General features: G+C 43.8%; 1 protein-coding gene across 1 annotated transcript in view; it reads left to right on the top strand.

The window, feature by feature from the left end:
• The first annotated feature begins 6,431 nt into the window (after nucleotides 1–6,431).
• Nucleotides 6,432–18,099, top strand: part of C1H8orf74 (chromosome 1 C8orf74 homolog) — a 40,731-nt gene continuing 29,063 nt past the window's right edge. The window contains exons 1-2 of the mRNA XM_060250042.1: nucleotides 6,432–6,578; nucleotides 10,336–10,528. Of these exons, the coding sequence (XP_060106025.1) occupies nucleotides 6,531–6,578; nucleotides 10,336–10,528 (241 nt within the window). The 5' untranslated portion in view covers nucleotides 6,432–6,530. The remainder of the gene's footprint in view (nucleotides 6,579–10,335; nucleotides 10,529–18,099) is intronic.

The raw sequence follows: 18,099 nt of genomic DNA, 5'->3' as shown, positions 1-18,099 counted from the left end.
TGGGGAATGTGTGTAATTATTGCACATGGACAGAGAAGCTTCCTTCTAACTAAGGTACACAGAACAGTGTACATGGCCTTCCTTTTTATCCTTACAACAATCCTGGGAGTTAGATAAGGCTTAGGAAAAAAGAATGAATGTCACAAAGACGCTCTGCGAGCAGAGATTTGAATCCAGGTTTCCTGAACACATGAAACTGCCTTTTGCTGGGCCAGGCTATTGGTCTCTCAAAATCAGCATGATCATCTGTGTCTGGCAGTGGCTGTTCAGCATCTCAGGCAGAGGTCTTTGACGTCACCTCCTTACTGATCCTTTTAACTGGAGAAGCTGAGGATTGAGTCTGGGAGCTTCTGTATGCAAAACAGATGCTGTACCTCATGAGGCCACAGCCTCATTAGAACCCTTGCAACCATGCTGTGATTATAATATATTACATGACCTTTGATTCATTTTTGTAGTTGTTGTCCAGGCTACTCTTGCCACCTATTCCTTATTTAAAGGAATGACACTTTATATAGTATTGCTGATGGAACAGAAGAGATGCACCATAACTGCAAAGTGCAACTTTCATTTAATGTGTTTCCAGGATGGTATATTCATATTCTGACATGCACAATTTTTTTCTTTTTTCTTTCTTTCTTTCACTAACAAATTTCAGCCAACTTATGGTGACCCTGTAGAGTTTTCAAGGAAAGAAGCATTCAGAGGTCATTTGCCATGGCCTGCTTCTGCATTCTGACTAGGGTTGCCAAGTCTGACTCAAGAAATATCTGGGAACTTCAGGGGTTGGAGCCAGGAGCAAAGGTGTGGCAAGCACAATTGAACTCTGAGGGGAGTTTTGGCCATCACATTTAAAGGGGCCATGTTCCTTTTAAATGCCTTCCCTCCATCTGTAATAATGGATAGGGGCACCTTCTTTTGGGCTCATAGAATTGGACCCCCTGTTCCAATCTTTTTGAAAATTGGGGGGTATTTTGAGGAGAGTCACCAGATGCTATGCTGGAAATTTGGTGCCTCTGTCTAAAATAAAAAGCCTCCCCCTCCCAAGATCTCCAGTTATCCATGGATCAATTTTCCATTCCACCATACGGCAGCGGTGTCAAATGTGCAGCCAGGGGTGATCAGGCCCCAGAGGGCTCCTGTCAGGCCCTCAAGCAACTCAATGTCATCTTCTTCCTTCTGCATCACAGCTTGCTTTGCCAGTCTTGCTCAGGAGCTACAGAGCAAAGCCTCTATCTTCTCTGTTGGCAGCACATGAAGCAACTTATGCACAAAAGCTCTCAATACCCAGCCATTTCATGTTTTCCCCTGGGTCTTAGGCTCAAAGCATTGACTGTAATGAATGTCAATAAATCAAAAATAGGTTTGCAACTTACAGATACACACCTGAACAACATACTAAAGATTGCTACAGCACAAACATTATTTTCAGATTTCGATGCAAATACTTTCGAGCAAGAGGTGTCAGTTATCAGAAACTTAAATAAGCGAAGTATTGCAAGTGTTAACCTTTTATGCATCTTTTAAGTTTTTTAAAAAATTAAAATTGTGTTTGTGTCCTTTATAAAGTTTTTGTCTCCGCTACCTGGCCTTACATATTCTGACACACATGGCCCAGCCCAATAAGGTCTAATGTATGTCAGATCTGGCCCTGACTTGAAAATAGATAGTTGTAGTCTGTAGCACAAGGTTCCAGACATAACTGTGGTTTGATAAAGTCTTCAAAAGAAACATGCATGTAAACTTAGGCAGCATGTTGCCACTGTGCTCTACCTGAAGAGCTGTATGCTATTCCTTCGAAGGACTTTCTGTACCTCCATTTGACAGACTTTCTTCTTTTGGCTCAAAATACTTCAGCATTAACTTAGAAGACAGCTTCATTCTCTTCAAGTTGCAAGTCCATTGGATCAACCAGAGTACGTTGGATGAGTAGCTGTCTCTTTCAAGGACTGTTTATTAAAGGGCTGAGCCTTTAAGATATTAGTTTTGGAGTGTATGTGGCTGGTATAAAGAATTCGTTATTTCATGTGCAGTTTATGTTACAAGCTAGTACATTTGAAAGAAAAAATATATATTTAAAAAGTAAAGCATGAATATATCGTGTATAAATATTATATGCAGTGTTTTCTTGTGTCTTGCTCTATCTCCACTGCAGTTTCTGTGTGTTGCTCACCCACCTGGGGATTGGCAGCCCTAATTCTGACCCTGCTATCCCTTGCCAGTCTCCCACCCAACTAATAATCAGGGCCTATCCTGCTTGGTTTTTGAGATCTGACGAGATCAGGCTAGCCTGGGCTATCCCACTCAGGGTCACATTTTCTTAGGGTCTTGCAATGCACTCCTTATTTTAGAGCCCTGCAGGGGGCAACCCCAGTGCAGGCGGAGGTCTTATTGCCAGTGCCCCACTCTCTCTCCCACACTAGCAGAGAGTTGCTTTTATCTGCCAGAAGAATAATGACTTTCATCTGCCAAGAGCCAAACAAAGCCTCTGACGAGATGTCCTCTGTCCTGTTTTCTCCCTTTATCTGGCACTGGAGACAAAGGTGGGGCTGGAGCTGGCATCAGAATGAGTGCCAGCGAGGCCAGCTCCCATGGAAACCTTGCCAGGCACTGGGAATGCTTTAGCCGAGCAACCCAGTGTTGCTTGGGTGATACTCAGCCTCTCTGGGGGTTTTTTGCTCTGCTTGATAATTAGCTTGGTTAATCTGAAATCCTGATTAGCCAGAAGACATGGGGCAGAGCCTCTTCCCTTTTGGGCAAATGGGGCTGCTGCATCTGGATCTAGCATTAGAGAAAGCATTGTGGATACAGAACACAGAAGGCCAAAAGGGAGTGGATCTTAAATGTGGAAAAGAATAATCAAGATTTTAAATACAAAGTTTTATCAGCCAGAAGGAGAAAATACAGTTTTGGAGGTATGGAAAAAGGTTTTCTGGAAAGGAGAAAATAATACTTGGTATTTGTATGCTGTTTTCAGCACTCAGGGTGCTTCAAATACATCCTTTCAACATCCCTGGAAGGTAGAATAGTATCACTTGAACCTGAGACGTCTCAATTAACTATTTAGGGAGTAATTCTAAACAGATCTGCCCAAAAGTAAATTCAAATTTATTCAATAGGGCTTACTCTTAGAAAGTTCTTTTTAGAATTGCAGCTAGTCTCTTACAGTGGCTGATTGTTATTTTGGCATACACACCTTCCTCAACTGCTTTTGCTGAGGCATGGAGAATTAGGGAGTAGAGACCATTTTTAGGGGAGAAATGGCATGAAGACAAAAAGCATGCTTAATCCCTTCTCCCCACTCCCTTTTTCTCTTCTTATTCTGGAGCCTGGCTGCAGAAAAAATGAGTTTAAAATCAGTTAAAAACTGCCATTCAGCTCAGAGGCATGGCAACACTTGGCTCCTCCCATCTTGCCTCTCAGGATGCTAAAGACCTCTTGTCCAGGAGGAGGGGCCAGAATGTTCCGGGTCCAAGCAACTGCCATTCCTTGCCTAACCCTCAGGCAAAGACTTCTTGCCCTTAGTAAAGAAGAGCATAGAAATGTAAGAACCAAATCCCTCACCTCTTGAGTTAAAAATGTTCTGTGTCTAGGGCTGCTAATTCCAAGTTGGGAAATTCCTGGAGATTTCAGGGTTGGAGCCTTTGGAGGGCAGGTTTGGAGAAAGGGAAGGAACACAGCAGGGTATAATTCCATAGAGTCCACCCTCCAAAGCAGCCATTTTGCCTCGGGGAACTGATTTCTGTAGTCTAGAGATCCCTTGTAATTCTGGAAGGTCTCCAGGCCCCACCTGTAGGTTGGGTCAAGAGTATTCTCTTAGAGATGCTGTCTACTTTGTGGCAAACATGATGGGCAGGTGAACATACCATGCTCATGAGCCAAGTCTTGGATCTCTTCACCTCATCTCTGACTTGAACAGTTACCAAACAGCTTTGCAGAAGTCATGGTGGTGCAGATTCATTTCCTTCCGCCTTGCAAACCATTTTTGCCTCAGCTCAGTTAGTGAAATCGATTGTCCCCCAGGGTCATAGGTGGTCAGGATGAGAGACAATTAAATGATTGGGGGGGGGAGGGGAACTACAGCTCCAATAATAATAAAACACCAGCTCAGACCGTGTCACTTGGAACAGCAAGAATCCTGCAAAGATATATATCTGTAATTCCTAAGAGCTTGGCTAGATCTCAAATTGCAGAACACCTGTCACGTTGAAACCAACTCATGGTGAAGTGGTTTGCCATTTCTTTCCTCAGAAACTTGGTGTTCTTTGGCAGTCTCCCATCCAAGTTTTTAATTGTAGACTGCCTTGAGTGGGACTCTGAAGAGGCGGCATAGAATTATTCTAAATAAATAAACAATACTAACCCTGACTGACCCTGCTTGATTTCCGAGCTCTGACAACCTCCGAGCTCTAAGGCTGCTCTCAGGCTGTAGAAAGATGTGCATGGGTGAAATAGACTCAGTGATAACAAGCCTTGAAATGAACACCAATTGGTAAGGCTGTGTTTTGAATAACATTTTATTTATTATCACTGATTAGTTTGCTCTATCTTTTTTTTTTGTATAATTGGCTGCCAAATAGTATATAAAAGAAACTGGGATGGGACAGGAGGACTAGGCCTCCAAGTCAAGCTGCCTTAGAAATTAAGATTGCCAGCCTCCAGGTGGGGCCTGGGGATCTCCTGCTTTCATAACTGATCTCCAGCTGGCAGAGATCAGCTCTTCTGGAGAAAGTGGCTGCTTTGAAGGCTGGACTCTATGGTTGAGTCCATGCTGAGGCCCTTCCTCTCCCCAAACCCCACCCTCTCCAGGATCCACCCCCAAAGTCTTCAGGTATTTTCCAACACAGACTTGGTAACCCTACTCTTTCAAGATTGTTTAATAATGTATGTTAGGAGTAGGGATGCCAGTTCCAGGTTGGGAAATACCTGTAGATTTGGTGGGGGGGGGGGCGGTAAAGCATGAGGAAGGTGGAGTTTGGAGAGGAGAGGGACATCCATGGGGTATACTGCCATAGAGTCCACCCTCCAAAGAGGCCATTGTCTCCAACTGAATTGATCTCTGTCTCTGGAAGATCAGTTGTAATTCCAGGAGTTCTCCAGAAACCATTCCTTGAAGTTGGCAACCCTAGTTTGGGGGGGGGGTTGATATTAATGGGTTTACAGTGTAATTTTATCTGTACATTTTAAACTGTTAGCCGCCTTGTAAGAGCAGAAAGGCGGGATATAATTTTTAAAATAAATAGAGCCTCTGCACAAGGATTCTCTCAATGCACATAATCACCTTACCTTTTAAAAAGAAAGAAAATGTATTAGATTTTTTTTAACCATAATGTTAGGACACCACAGTGATACATTAAAAAGCTCTGAAGGAGAGTGATTGGCCTACGGTCATCCAGTTTATTTCATGAATGACAGGGATTTGAACCCACCTCTTTAGGCCTAAGCAAGCACTCTGAGGGATAGGAGAGAGCGGTAGGGTTACCAACTCTTGGCTGGGAAATTCCTGGAGATGGGGGGGGGGGGGAGCCTGGGAAGGGCAGGGTTTGGGGAGAGGAGGGGAAGGACCCCCAACAATGTGCATACTCCAGAGCAGCCATTTTCTCCAGGTGAACTGATTTTGGTTCTCTGGGATCAGCTGAAATTCCAAGGTATCTAAGGTTGCAAACCTCCAGGTCGTGCTTAGAGATCTTTTGGAATTACAACTCATCTCCATGCAATAGAAATCAGTTCACCTGGAGCAAATGGCTGCTTTGGAAGGTGGACTCCATGGCATTATACCCTGCTGAGGTTCCCAAACCCTGCCCTACTTAGACTCCACCCCCCAATTGCCAGGTATTTCCCAACCCAGAACTGGCCCCATTTTGGTGTGAGCAGCTCTAGAGAGAAGGGATGTAAGCTTCTTCTTAAATGTTGTTTGTCCAATCAATTCCCCCCCCCCAACTGCTTTTTCACTCCCATCTTTTCCTCCTGAGGAAAAAAAGCAACCCAGGCCGATTTGAATCAGAAAAAAATGGCTTGCATGGAAATAGTTAAGCACCTTCTCTTTTGTTTTGTTTCCCAAGCCCCTTGGCAAGCATGGTGAGAACTAGGCCTCTGACAGCCTACTGTAAGGAAAAACTGGGTTTTGTTTGACTCAATGGAAATGATGCCCAAAACTTGCCAAGCCAGTTTAGCTGAACTCCTTACAATGCTATGAAATGTCACTAGGTTCACTTGGTTTCCTCACAGAGGTTTGAACTGGTGAGGTGATTTTAAAAAGTGGTCAGATCTCAATTTTCTTTCAAAGAGTTTCTGAATTTGCTATTTTGTGCTTCCCAAGTTGTGTAACAGCATAACCAGACATCATCAGAGCCTGTTGAAACCCACCAGGAGCTGAGCTGTCCCGAAATATGATTGTAGCCTTTATGTGCTTGGCAATGTTCCTGTGGTCACCCTTCCATGGAAGGGAGAGCTAACAGAAGCTTTCCCTTTCCCCATTCCATGGCTGTGCATCACAAGCCAACGTTTCCTAGCAACCGGCTCCGCAAAGGATGGCCAGCTTGTCGGCTGAGGGCGTTGAGACCGTCATTCAGCTGCAGGTAAAAACAAAACGTTGGAACTGATTCTTGCCACAGGGAGGGGAGGGGAATCCCAGAAATATAATATTTTAAATGTTGCCAAGCTCCATTCTCCTGGTAACCAGACTAAAGGCAGAAATGAAACAAAGTCTTGGAGCTGAATTTGCAGTGGCTGAATTTGCAAGTGGAAACCTCATCTTAGAACACAGGTTGTGAGATATTCAAAGTGGACTGTTTGAGATTAAAATACCAATGGGAGTTTTAGTTTGGGAAACTATTTTAGCATTTGATGAGTGTGGGTGAATGTGGGGCAGGCGAGGGAGAGACCAAGTATTGATAGTAAGCTTAGAGTTGTGTACAACATTTTTGAAACACAAAACTAAAAGCCTTAACTATGTTTTGATGTGGTTATTGCTGGGGGGTGGGGTTTGGAATGTATTTTTGTACATCTGTGATCGGTGGCTCTGCAAGGTTCCTGAATCTGAGGATAATCATCATCATCATGTTCTTAAATGCCTCATAGTTTGGTCTGGCCTGGAAAACCCCAGGTCAAAATCCTACGAAGGTTCCTATACATTTAAGAGCTGCACAGAAAAGAGAATTCTATTAAACTCAGATTTTTTTCTGTAAAAATGTGGGAATGCATTGGATGGATAAGACCCATCCAGACTTAATTGCCAGAAGCTAGGGGGAAGGAAGATGATAACTTGAGCAGTGTGCATGCACATGAAAGCTCATACCTTGAATAAACTTGTGTTGATCTTAAAGGTGCTACTAGACTCAAAATCTGTTCTACTGTTTCACACCAACACAGCTGCGCACCTGGATATATCTTGAGCAATTCATACTAGCAATATTTTATTAAAGCATCAAAAAGGGTCAAAATAGGGGGGATTTATCGGGGAGAATTTGCACAGGGGAAATACCATAAAATGGGGACTATCCTTGGTAAATGGGCCCTGTCAGGTTGAATGCAGGAAGCATTATGTTAACAAAGGCTTTGTGGCTTTGATTTTTCCAAGTCAAGGAAGCCCCAGTCTGGGATGAAATAAGTCATAAAAGTGTTTATACAAAGCTACCACTCTTGAAGCCAAGGGAGACGTGGGTTATCTGTGAGCTTAGCTGATATCATTTTTCCATAGCCTTTGGATGAATTGAGTATGAACACTGGGTGCAAGCATCTAACCTATCTGACTTTTTGGGACTAGTACTTTTATCCAGGCCACAACTGTAATCATGGTGAGCATTGGATGAGTTGTCACTTGGGGCCTTGGTCTAACCTACATGGTAGTCCCTGCAAGGGGCCACTTGGTTCAGCTTGCAACCAAGGTGTTTTAGGGCCCCATTCAGTACCGCTGTTTACAAGTTATGGTGAACACATGGACAATCGGTGTACAAGGATTTTTCTTTATATGTGCATTGAGTAATTCTTGTGTCACATTTGCACCTACACCTGAATGTGTGATTGAAACCACCCATTTATCCAGGTTCTGGTCCCCGTTTGTAAAGTTTATGTATGTTGACTCTTTCTTACAAACAGATGGACATGCATACAAGCAGGCATTCACTGTAGCTTGTGAACAATCCTTCCTCAGGAGACTGGGTGCTATGGACTCAGTGCAATCCTAAGTAGAGTTATACTCCCTCTAAGCTTATGGAAATCAAGGGTCTTAAAAGCCTATAGCTCTGTTTAGGATTGTAGTGTGAAACTAGACGGGTGAACTAAGGGCACATATTTATTATTTATTTTAAACATTTCTGTGTTGCCTTTCCAAAGCCATAAGAACATAAGAAAAGCCATATTGGATCAGGCCAATGGCCCATCCAGTCCAACACTCTGTCACACAGTGGCCAAAAAACCAGGTGCCATCAGGAGGTTCACCAGTGGGGCCAGGACCCTAGAAGTCCTCCCACTGCTGCACCCCAAGCACCAAGAATACAGAGTGTCACTTGCCCCAGACAGAGTTCCATCTATACCTTGTGGCTAATAGTCACTGATGGACCTCTGCTCCATATGTTTATCCTGTCCCCTCTTGAAACCACCCATGCTTGTAGCCACCACCACCTCCTGTGGCAATGTGGTAAAGTGGTTAACAGAAGAGAACTTTTATCTGGAGAACTGGGTTTGATTCCCTACCCCTCCACATAAAGCTTCTGAGTGACCCTGAGCCAGTTGCAGTTCTCTCAGAGCTCTCTAACTCTCACCTTCCCTAACAAGGTGCCTATTGGGGAGAGAGGAAGGAAAGGCAGTTGTAAGCAGTTTTGAGACTCCTTAAGGTAGAGAAGACTGGGGTATAAAAATCATCTTGTCTTCTTCTTCCCAAGCTCAGGATGACTTTCAAATGTACATTGATAATAATGTTATCAATTTTAAAAAAGGTAAAGGTAGTCCTCTGTGCAAGCACCAGTCATTTCTGACTCTAGGGTGACGCCGCACCACAATGTTTTCATGGCAGACTTTTTATGGTGTGGTTTGACATTACCTTCCCCAGTCAACTACACTTTCCCCATAGCAAGCTGGGTACTCATTTTACCGACCTCGGAAGGATGGAAGGCTGAGTCAGCCTTGAACTGGCTACCTGAACCCAGCTTCTGCCGGGATCGAACACAGGTCATGAGCAGAGAGCTCAGACTGCAGTACTGCAGCTTTACCACTCTGTACCACGGGGCTCTTGTTATCAATAAAACAGCATAACAATACCATAAAATGAAAAAATACCATAAAAAGAGACAGTGGTGTTGTGTAATGGTTAGAGTATTGGCTGGTGAGACCTGGGTTCAGATCCCCGCTGAAGCCCTCAAGTTATCTATGTGTGTTAAGTTTTTTATGCAAAGGAACATGCAAACTGGAATCTAGCACCTGAGTTGGTCCAATCCATTCTCCTACCTTGCTGGGGTTGCCAATCTCCAGATGGGGGCTGGAGATCTCCTGACTGTCCTCCAGATTATTGAGATCAGTTCCCCTGGAGAAACTGACTGCTTTGGAGGGGTATACTCTATGCCATTATACCCCACTGAGGTCCCTCCCTTCCCCAAACCCCACCCTCCTCAGACTCCCAAATCTCCAGGGATTTCCCAATGTGAAGTTGGCCACCCTCCCATTTTGCTTTCTGACACAGTATCATAATGCCCCTGTATAAATCGATGGTGCGGTCTCATTTGGAGTACTGTGTGCAGTTCTGGTCGCCGCACCTCAAAAAGGATATTATAGCATTGGAGAAAGTCCAGAGAAGGGCAACTAGAATGATTAAAGGGCTGGAGCACTTTTCCTATGAAGAAAGGTTGAAATGCTTGGGACTCTTTAGCTTGGAGAAACGTCGACTGCGGGGTGACATGATAGAGGTTTACAAGATAATGCATGGGATGGAGAAAGTAGAGAAAGAAGTACTTTTCTCCCTTTCTCACAATACAAGAACTCGTGGGCATTTGATGAAATTGCTGAGCAGACAGGTTAAAACGGATAAAAGGAAGTACTTCTTCACCCAAAGGGTGATTAACGTGGAATTCACTGCCACAGGAGGTGGTGGCGGCCACAAGGATAGCCACCTTCAAGAGGGGTTTAGATAAAAATATGGAGCACAGGTCCATCAGTGGCTATTAGCCACAGTGTGTGTATATATAAATTTTTTTTGCCACTGTGTGACACAGAGTGTTGGACTGGATGGGCCGTTGGCCTGATCCAACATGGCTTCTCTTATGTTCTTATGACACATTATTCCCAGCTAATTCTCCTGTGTGTGTGGATCAGGCCTGAGGTAATGACATTTGTCTTTGCCAGCGGAAACTGGGGCGCCAATATCTGAGGGTGCTGCTGGAATGGAAGGAGTTTGACGAAATCCGGGATTTGCGTCGGAGCATTCAACTTGACACCATCTACTACAGTCTGGTGTTTGCTGCTGAGAAAGGCTTGCCCTGGCCGGCTGTGGCAGAAGTTGGGAAATTGACAATCGAACTGCTGGATGAAACCAAAGGTAAGCTTGATAGAGTGGAAACATTTTCCCCTAACCCTGAATCTGAATCAGATGGAAGAACATTGGCTTTGCAGGCAGAAGGTCCCAGGTTCAATCTCTAGCATCTCCAGTTAAAAGGGCCAGGCAGTAGGTGATGAGAAAGACTTCTGTCTGAGAACCTGGAGAATCACTGCCAGTCTGAGTTGACTGACCTTGATGGACCGATTCATGTATTCATATGTCCAAAAGATGGTGTTGTGTCTTTCTGCAGCCTCAGAGGTTTGCAACAGACACAGATGCTCTGGAGTTTGTCTACAATTTGTCTAATAAACTTGGAGTCAGGAGGAGCTCAGCCCTCCCAAATGAGGACATAAGTAGTAGTTCACATTTACATGGTGTGTTGAAAGTGCCTTGTGTACATGATTGTCTGGTAATCCCTGCAATAACCTTGCAGATTAGGCCAGTGTTATCTCCATAGTGCAGGCGCCAGGGACTAAGGGAGAGCGGTTTGCATAGAGAGTAGATGGCAGAGGGAAGATACAAATGGGATTTCCTGAGTCATAGCTCAGTCTCTCAACCACTTTGCAATGCTTAGCCAGCATTCAGGTGATCACAACATGGCCCTGTTAAGCTGTGCATCACAGGATCCTGTCAGCTGTGCAAATCAGAAGCATGTGCTACCTATGAGCCTGCCATGTTGCTTGAAAGAGACAGTGCATGTATTTGGCATGCATGTACAGTAGGGTTGCCAGCTCTGGGTTGGGAAATACCTGGAGATTTTAAGGGTGGAGCCTGAGGAGTGTGGAGTTTGAGGAGAGGAGGCACTTCAATGAATGCAATGCCAAATTGGTCATTTTCTACAGGTGAACTGATCTCTGTCACCAGAAGATTAGTTGTAATCCCAGGATATCTCCAGCCACCACCAGGAGGTTGGCAACCCTTGTGTGCAATCTTTATACATGCTACACAGTACTGATTTTTTTTCAGAGTTCTGATTCAAGTATACCAAGACTGAAAATCTGCTCATTGCCTGTTTCAGAGAATATGGGAACTACACATATCAGGAGGATTTGTGTGCAATTTCTGACCTCCCATTACATGGGGATTGTAATGTATGAAAAGGGCCACTAGAGTTAAATACATTTTATACAGGAGCTGTGTGATTTTGTTGGATTCTGGAAAACTACGTGGGTTTGACCCGACTTCTCCTTAGTACATCAATGGGCTGCACTCATCCTTTGTCAGCATTTTTCAGGGCTAGGTTTGCACATGACCAACAGAAGGTTAGTGTTCATTTATTACTGGGAGATCTAATGAGAGTTATTCCAGTTATGCTTAAACGAGAGAAGGGCTACAGACTTGTTAAGGTGTGTGTTCAGAGAATATGGGATCCAGGAGAGTAGGATCATTTTGCTGTCCCATATGTGCATTTAGCATAAGGTCTGCAAGTGCTTATGCACATAGAATTTGCACACTGGTTGACAATTGCAGATGATAAGTTTTACTGAGTTAGGGGAAGAGATGAGGTCATCTCCTCCTGATCTGGCTTTCTGCCTCCCCCCACCCCCATGTAAGATGTTTTATCTATTTAACTTTATTATACAATATTTACATCCCGCCTTCCCATTGTAGCTCAAGGCAGCTTACAAGGTTACCATCTGTCATGAAATAAAGCTCCATTAAGTCCCCATAAGAAAATGCCTGCATGTCAAACCCCATTGGAAAGCCATAGCACCTCCTAAAAGTTATACGGATGGTGCCCTCCTCATATCTTCAGGGAGCTCTTCTACAAGGAGGGGGCCAGTATTGAAAAGGAACGTGCTTTGGTAGATGCATGCAGGCAACCTTCAGCAGGAAGATAGCCAGAAGCTGGCAGCTAGTAGATTGTAATAGTCACACAAGCACATGTGGGGAATGACAGTCCAACAGATAAGTGAGGCGCAGGCTCCAAGCCACAAAGTGCTATGAAGGTCATAACCAGCATCTTGAATGGAACTCAGAATCAAATGGCCGTGAATAATATTTATAATCCTGCAGTGCGGCAGGGACAGTTCCAGAGTGATGAGAGCATTTCAGGGTCTTAATTACAAATAAATTGATCAGCCCATCTGGAGTACTGACCCCTCTTCTCCTCAACTGAAAGGCACAGGGAGAACAAAGTTTTCCAAAGACATTGTCCATCATGCTCCCTTAAGTGATGCAAGGGAATATCAGGCAGCTGTTTGTGTGACAATTAGTCTACCAGCTGCCGGCTTGGAAGATGCTACCTTTTTCTTTTTTTGCTGTACTTTTAAGAATAGTATGACAACATAATAGTTTAGTAGGCAAAATACTCCATAGTCTGGAGATGTGTGTTGGGGGAAAATGTTTTGCGTAATTAAAAAAAAAACCCAAACTGTCAGGCTGCTATTGAAGCTAGAAAACAGGGCCCTTATAAAAATAGTTGGCAACCAGAGTCGTGCGCTGGTGCCCAAGTTAATGTGAAATAAATTGCTGCTTGTTGAAAAGGTGGGTGGGTATGCGCCATCTAATTAATTACATGTAGTTATCTTAATTAATGATAGTGACATTTACCACATTGTAAACTGGAGAAAAGAGACCATTGGGAAACAACTGAAGAGGCTGGCAAGGGAAGGCCAGGCTCCCGTGTTTTTAATACTTGGGCAGAAGAGGGAGTTTCGGTGACAAGGCTTCTCTCAGCCCTGTGTGCCAAGTTACACCTGCCAAAGTTTCCCGTATCATATGTCTACTGCAGGCGTAAAGCCCCATCTCCTTGGTATCTCACCACACAACTATTTCCTGATTGTACAAGCCAAGGAGAGGTAAGCCTGTAAAATTACGCTGGCAGAGAAGATTCAAAGGCAGTGGGGTGGTAGATCAACCCTTGTCATCAGCAGGCTGATGCCCAGAGCAGTAAAATTGGTATGCTTATGGGGAAAGCAGCTGAAAGCATTCCAAGAGAGGATCTGCAAGTTTTCCTGATGTACAAATGAAGTTAAAGACATGCTTGCTTGCCTGGAGAGAGGCTTCCCCCAAAGTCTGATTAACGTGTGTGTGCGTGTGATCCAGGTCACAGATATAAATGAGCACCACCCTGTCCCAGGCCGACATCTGTATTAGCATGGGACTAGATCTTGCACCAGCTGAGATTGCCAATCTATCAGTTTCTAATTAAGATCTGAAACGCTGTCCTTGGGTGACCCGGGTTGGGGCCACAGAGAAATGAGGGGTTTGTACTTCAATTGCCCCTGCCCCATTCAGTGTCAGAGAGCAGCGACTAGAGCCTTGTTGATGGAGGCGGTGTTGGCAGAGGTCTGAAGAGTGCTGCCTTCAGTTTGAGGCAATAGCTGGTCTTTGCTGTCCCCCTCTATCTTATTTCTTACGACACTCAGTTCAACATGCATATAAACCTCCACACCAGCAGGGTATTTGGGATGTAATTTGGTTTGCTTATGTGAATTACCTTGGCAGTGAACTCTGGGGTGCTCCTTTAAGTTGTACTGCAAATTTCTTCCCAAGATTTCCCCCAAGATTTTACCTCTTTACCCAGGATTTCTGAACCAGTGGCAGGTACCACAAGTTTTGTGTGTCTCGCCACCGTCCCTTGGCAGATTTGTGAGATGTGTCTTTATTTGACTTGCCCTAAAGACCTTTATTTTTTCCATCCTCCATGTCATGTTCCTACAGCTCCTCTTTAGTAGTTGATTAATTGCTTTAATACTACGGGGTGCCTAATGTAAGGCTTGGGGGACTTGTATTCCCTTTGTTGCTTCACATGATCTGTTAAGCCACAGTTGAGAAGCCAGTGCCCTTTAGAAACGCAAGAGGCTGGCTGTGGGGTGTGGTGGGAAGGTGCTCCTGTCCCTGTTTCCATGGCTGGTGCTTTTCATGTTCTTCCAAGTGTCTTCAGGGCACAGCAAAGCAAATATATTTCCTAGATTCACACTTTCTCTGTAACAGCCTGTGACTTGGCTTGCTTGTGTGAGTCATTTAGTGTTGGCACCTTTCTGTTTCTGCTCTATGCTACTGGCCTGGATTTTCATAGCTCATTCTGTTGTCTGTGTTTGTAGGCAGAGAGGAGATGACTCTGCTTTTTAATTAGTTTTATATTATTATAAGAAATTGCACACTTTTAACATTGACAATGAAGAAATTGAAATCATTAAAGATTTTAAGGAAGTGTCACTAGAGACCGAAAAGAAAATTCATGGTACAGTATTCTTCATGGAAGCCCAGGTTTGAATTCCTACTCTCCCATGGCATTGTAATGAGTAACCTTGTGTGTGTGTGAGAGAGAGAGAGTTACCTTGGGCCACTGATACACTCTTAGCCTAATGTAACTCATGGGGTCATTGTGAGGATAAAATGAAGGAGAAGAGGATGACGTCAGCTGCTTAGCTCCCCATTGGAAAGAAACGTGGGGCATAAATGAATTAAAATAATAATAAATATACGTAACTGAAAATGAGGGTAGATAAAACATAGGTAGGTGGGTAGTAATTTTATTATGACAACTTCTAGTACTTTTGTACGTTGTTTCTGTTTATCTTCATAGAGGTTTGTCTTTATTCCTTTCCTTTAAAAAATGATGAAAATTGTCACATGTCTCCAGTTAATGTGTAATTTGAGCTGACTAAGAGATTTTTACAAAATGGCATGTGTCCAAAATTGACGGGGCGTGGGGAGAGTCCTTCAGTCAGGCTTATATTCATTCATTCCTTAAGTTTGTGGTGGACTTCACACAAGATTTTACTTTTTAGAAGTTCATATGAATCAGCTTTCGTTGGAGATTACAGAAATCTGTGTCACATCTCCCTCTTGTGGCTGGGATGCCTGGCTGTTACAAAAGAAATACTATGCTCACTTCTGAGAACTGAAAAAACCCCAAAACAAAGATGGTCCTTTTGTGTTAGCACTCACAACTAATTCAGGGATTACATCTTCCATAAGCAATATCTGTGGGACTGAATAGGAGGCAAAAGCATTTCATGACTCAATCACACATTTGGTTCCCCAATATCTCAGAAGAGTGGTCCACAAGTCAAAACACATCCTGGTGTTTGAGTACTGAGTCAGAGGGCAATCCACTAAGTCAAAATGTCAGCACTGAACAACTAGACCAAAGGTAGGGTCAGAATCTGCATATTTGGTCTATGGAGCAGGAAGGTAGGTTATGGAATCACTACCCAGCCAAAACTGAATTTTCTGGTGTAGCCAGAAACTCATTCTCCTGGCTTCTTGTTGGGGAAAAGAAAGGAAAAAAGAGGATGTAAAGCCCAAAATAAAACAAAGACCTGGCTTTTAAGTTGTAAACAGAAATGGAGCCAAGAGATCAAGCTCTCCCTTGTGGTTTCTTGAAAAGTTAATAGCAACTCTAGGAAGCCCTAAATAGAATAGAGATGGGATGACTGTACACACATCCCATTTCATTTTCCCAATTTAAATGCTGCCCTGTCCAGAAACGTTATTACCCTGTTCTCATACACATACGGTGTCCCTGATCTGAGATCTGATAACGGATTTGGCATGGCATGTAATTTGGCATTCACTGCAATGGTAGCTTTTTTTTCTGGACTGTACCACTTTCAGAATAAAAGGGCGCACATGATTGGATTCCTCTCCATATTAAAGAGTTGCAGCAACAGAAAATTAGCTTGGCAGAGAGGAAGATTCTCACCTAGCCTTTGCTTTCCGATGCTTATTTTTGGTATACTATTTATTTAGGATATTTCTTTGCTGCCTATTTAGAATCCCACTTGAGACAGCTTTTAATTAAAAGCAGTGTCACAATATTAGAAACAAGCCATGGTACATGAAGCTACCTTGTACAGAATTAGACCAGTCATCAATCAAGATCAATATTGTCTACTTAGACTGGCAAGCAGCTCTCCAGGGTGTGTCAGGCAGAGCTCCTTCACGTTACCTACCATCTGATCTTTTTAACTGGAGATGATGGGGATTGAACCTTCTGCATGCCAAGCAGATGCTCTACCATTGAGCCACAGACCCTCTCCAATGGACAGCATACAAATGATCCATAAAACAGAGGTGGACCATTAAAAATCTGGCAAAATAAACCCACTAAATAAAGCTTGTAAGATAAAACCCAACGGCTCTGGCCATCTGAAGCAGATCCCTTGAGAGGCTAGGGATGCTGCTATAATGGGAGGCCCCTGAGCAGCCAAGCTTGTTGCAAGACTGCCAAGCCCCTGGTTGGGGAGGGGGATCCCTCATCTGCCATTCTTATTACCCGCTCAGAGTGGCAGCAGGGGGAGTCAGAGACATCACCCCAGTCACAGACCTCTTGGTGGCTGCTAGGCACTGCCCGTCTAACATGTTAACAAAAACTTTTATGGTGACATTAGAGAGTTTTTTGTAAATCCCAGAGCCAGTTTAGTGTAGTGGTTAAGTGCATAGACATTAATTTGAGAGAACCAGGTTTGATTTCCCACTCCTCCACTTGCAGCTGCTGGAATGGCCTTTGGTCAGCCATAGCTTTTGCAGCAGTTGTCCTTGAAAGGGCAGCTTTGTGAGAACCCTCTCAGTCCTACCTACCTCACAGGGTGTCCGGTGTGTGTGTGTGGGGGGGAGATAAAGGCGATTGTGACCACTCTGAGATTCAGAGTATAGGGCGGGATATAAATCTAATATCATCATCATCTTCTTCTTCTTCTTGATGTAACTTCCAGTTTTGACCAAGATGTGCCTCCAAAACCTCCTGGGGGTTGCTAGCTGCAGCCTGCCAATCCTAGGAGATGCAACATATAATTTTTTTGAATAAATAAATGATAGCACGTGGAAGAGCTGATTCAACCATAGGTGGTTCAGCCTAAGTACACCCCAGTGAGAACTAGTCTATGTTGACTGTCCAAATGAAAAATAGGGCAGCAGGGCTCCTGTCCCTTTACAAGCTTTTGTATAAAAGGGAGAATTCCCAAAGGAACAGCTGTCCCTACTTTTTCAGGGCAAGCTACACCTGCTGTAAATACTTCTTTTTCAAAGTTATTAAAATTGGGCGAGCTCTGCCCTTGTTGACAGCTTCATTTGGTTCTCCCCTTCCTTTCTTTTCTTTACCATTTGTCCTCTTTGTAAATATAAACCCATATGCAGCAATGTGCATTTAAGTCTTTAAGATGTAGTTCCCCTAAAGGGAGCATATTGTTCAGGTGAAGATTTTTTTTTTTTTTAAAGGCTGACTTTCTCTAAACATGTGTAGATTATTGTTCCTTTATAAAGTGCAGCTATTTCTGAACATGAGTAACATGCCCTCTTGAGGGCAACCCCATCACACAGAATTAAAGGCACACAGCTGCAAATGTCTGCTAAGAGCACAAATGCTGAATGAAAGAGTAGGGGGCTTCCCTAAAGCCGCCAAGTATGATCAGACCTGAGATTGACTATAGTCAGGGCTGGATTGGGGCGGGGGGGGGGGGACACGGGGGGGTGCTTGCTCCGGGTGCCGACGGAAGGGAGACGTCAAATTGGGTATGGAGTCCATTGTATTCTATGGGACCATATGATAGAATGGCCCATAAGGGGGCTTCATTTTTTTAATTTTGCTCCTCCTCAAAAAAACATGTAGATCTGGTCCT

The sequence above is a fragment of the Heteronotia binoei genome, chromosome 1 (assembly GCF_032191835.1).
Source record: "Heteronotia binoei isolate CCM8104 ecotype False Entrance Well chromosome 1, APGP_CSIRO_Hbin_v1, whole genome shotgun sequence".
Classification (NCBI taxonomy): domain Eukaryota; kingdom Metazoa; phylum Chordata; class Lepidosauria; order Squamata; family Gekkonidae; genus Heteronotia; species Heteronotia binoei.
This window is presented reverse-complemented; position numbering and strand designations above follow the sequence as displayed.